Source organism: Procambarus clarkii, chromosome 27 (assembly GCF_040958095.1).
Source record: "Procambarus clarkii isolate CNS0578487 chromosome 27, FALCON_Pclarkii_2.0, whole genome shotgun sequence".
In the NCBI taxonomy this organism is placed as follows: domain Eukaryota; kingdom Metazoa; phylum Arthropoda; class Malacostraca; order Decapoda; family Cambaridae; genus Procambarus; species Procambarus clarkii.
The window spans coordinates 24,804,430-24,806,725 of record NC_091176.1 but is presented as its reverse complement, the minus strand read 5'-3'; the positions used below and the strand labels follow the sequence as shown (position 1 = coordinate 24,806,725).

At 48.1% G+C, this 2,296-nt stretch overlaps 1 protein-coding gene across 1 annotated transcript; it reads right to left on the bottom strand.

The window, feature by feature from the left end:
- Positions 1 to 1,105: 1,105 nt before the first annotated feature.
- On the bottom strand, positions 1,106 to 1,732 carry LOC138369206 (uncharacterized). Its single transcript, XM_069332146.1, has one exon. The coding sequence runs from the start codon at positions 1,730 to 1,732 to the stop codon at positions 1,106 to 1,108; it is 627 nt and encodes a 208-aa protein (XP_069188247.1).
- Positions 1,733 to 2,296: the final 564 nt, after the last annotated feature.

Genomic DNA, 2,296 nt, shown 5'->3' with positions numbered 1-2,296 from the left:
GTTGCTAGTGGTAGTGTGGTGGTGGTGGTGGTGGAAGGGGTGTGGGGTAGTCCAATAGCTTGCAGCAGTGAACCTAGCTCCTCCTTTCTCTTGTCGACGTACTTTGCTTATATTTCCGTATTTTCATTGAAAAATGATTCTATTCGATAAAGTATATAATGCAGAAAAATATCATTTTTAATATTAACTAAGCATACGGCTATACACTTCACGTGGCATTTAATATAAGCAGGTTCCTGAGGATTTGAAAGCTTTCATGTCTGATTATGACCCGTATTGTGAAAAATGGCAACTCGGTGAAATACTTGACAAGTATTTGCAACATGTATTCGAGTTTATATCGCTAGACTCGTTTACAGGCCAACAATAACCGTCAGTGTGCGTGAAGGCCTATACAGTGTGTGGTATGAAGGAGGAAGGGGAGGCGAGGGAGGTTGTTCCAAGATAGGAAAGTAGTGAGTGGTGTGGTGGTGGTGGCGGGCGGGAGGGCGGCGGCGGTCAGCTGGTCCCGCCCCAGTTAGTTGTGTATGTGGTGTGGCAGCTGCGGGAGGTGCCTCAGTCTCGGGGGTCGTGGTGATCACCCTCGTCATAATGGTGAAGCTTCTCATGACCAAGTGAGGGGAATTAGTACGCACGCCCAGTGTCCTCTCACTAAGCGCGGTGAAGGTTCCAGTCCTAGGTTGAGAAAACCAGTACACCTCATTAATGCTTTCGCAGTGTTGTTCAAGTTTCTAATAATAAGAAACTTTGCAGACTTGATTTCTGTAAGATCGTAATAGTGCATAGTATCTATACCATAGGGTTAGATGGAAATATTCTAAATAGTCATTTTTTAAGTTCGAAGGGAGGAAAACTTGTTCACTTGATGTAATGTGAAGTGAACCAAGGTCAGGTTTGGACAAAATAAAAACTAAAATAAGAAAATGATTCAATAAAGTGCGTAGTATATGTAATGTTACTTTAGGGCGTGTGATTATACATGAAGATTTAGGTTGTAGCGTCCAGCGTCACCTGGTTAGTGCTCCGTCGGCAACCCCGACACTGGTTAGTGCTCCGTCGGCAACCCCGACACTGGTCAGTGCTCCGTCGGCAACCCCGACACTGGTCAGTGCTCCGTCGGCAACCCCGACAACCTGGTCGGTGTTCCGTCGGCAACCCCGACACTGGTCAGTGCTCCGTCGGCAACCCCGACACTGGTCAGTGCTCTGTCGGCAACCCCGACACTGGTTAGTGCTCCGTCGGCAACCCCGACACTGGTCAGTGCTCCGTCGGCAACCCCGACACTGGTCAGTGCTCCGTCGGCAACCCCGACACTGGTCAGTGCTCCGTCGGCAACCCCGACACTGGTCAGTGCTCCGTCGGCAACCCCGACACTGGTTAGTGCTCCGTCGGTAACCCCGACACTGGTCAGTGCTCCGTCGGCCACCCCGACACTGGTCAGTGTTCCGTCGGCAACCCCGACACTGGTTAGTGCTCCGTCGGTAACCCCGACACTGGTCAGTGCTCCGTCGGCAACCCCGACACTGGTTAGTGCTTCGTCGGCAACCCCGACACTGGTTAGTGCTCCGTCGGCAACCCCGACAACCTGGTCGGTGTTCCGTCGGCAACAACCCCGACACTGGTTAGTGCTCCGTCGGCAACCCCGACACCCTGGTCGGTGTTCCGTCGGCAACCCCGACACCCTGGTCGGTGCTCCGTCGGCAACAACCCCGACACCATAAACAGTTACCATCACGGTCAACACAAGCACTTCAAATTATAGACAAATAAAAGGATATAGATCATCGCACTTCAGGTTAGTGGTATATGCCGATGCTGCTTCATTGTTTTCTAGATATGGATCACATTTTCTTTCAGCTCTGTATTCTTGACATATACTAACTTAGTAAGTTAGCAAAACATTACTGTAGTTACACATTATGTGATGCCCTAATATCAGGGTGTTGTTATGCCTTCAGACGTTTAAGAGAATTTGTCAAATTGTTTGGATCGGATCGTGCGACTTGAAACCATAATTTTATGTTGTCTAGTAAACCTGAATATTTTTTTTTTAACTGATCGCGTAAATGCTACATTCGAAATCATAATTTACTAACAAGGTTAGGTACATACCGCACTGCGCTGCTATCCTAGTGTTTATGATGAATTGCAGACTTGTTATTCCCATCTCGCAGGATGGGTAGTCGTACATGGGGTGCAAATTGAGTCTACTAGTGTACACTAACAAACTTCAGATAAACTACGAGGATATTCTTTAATAACCGTGACGAAATATTGAAGATTTTTTTCGAGGCAG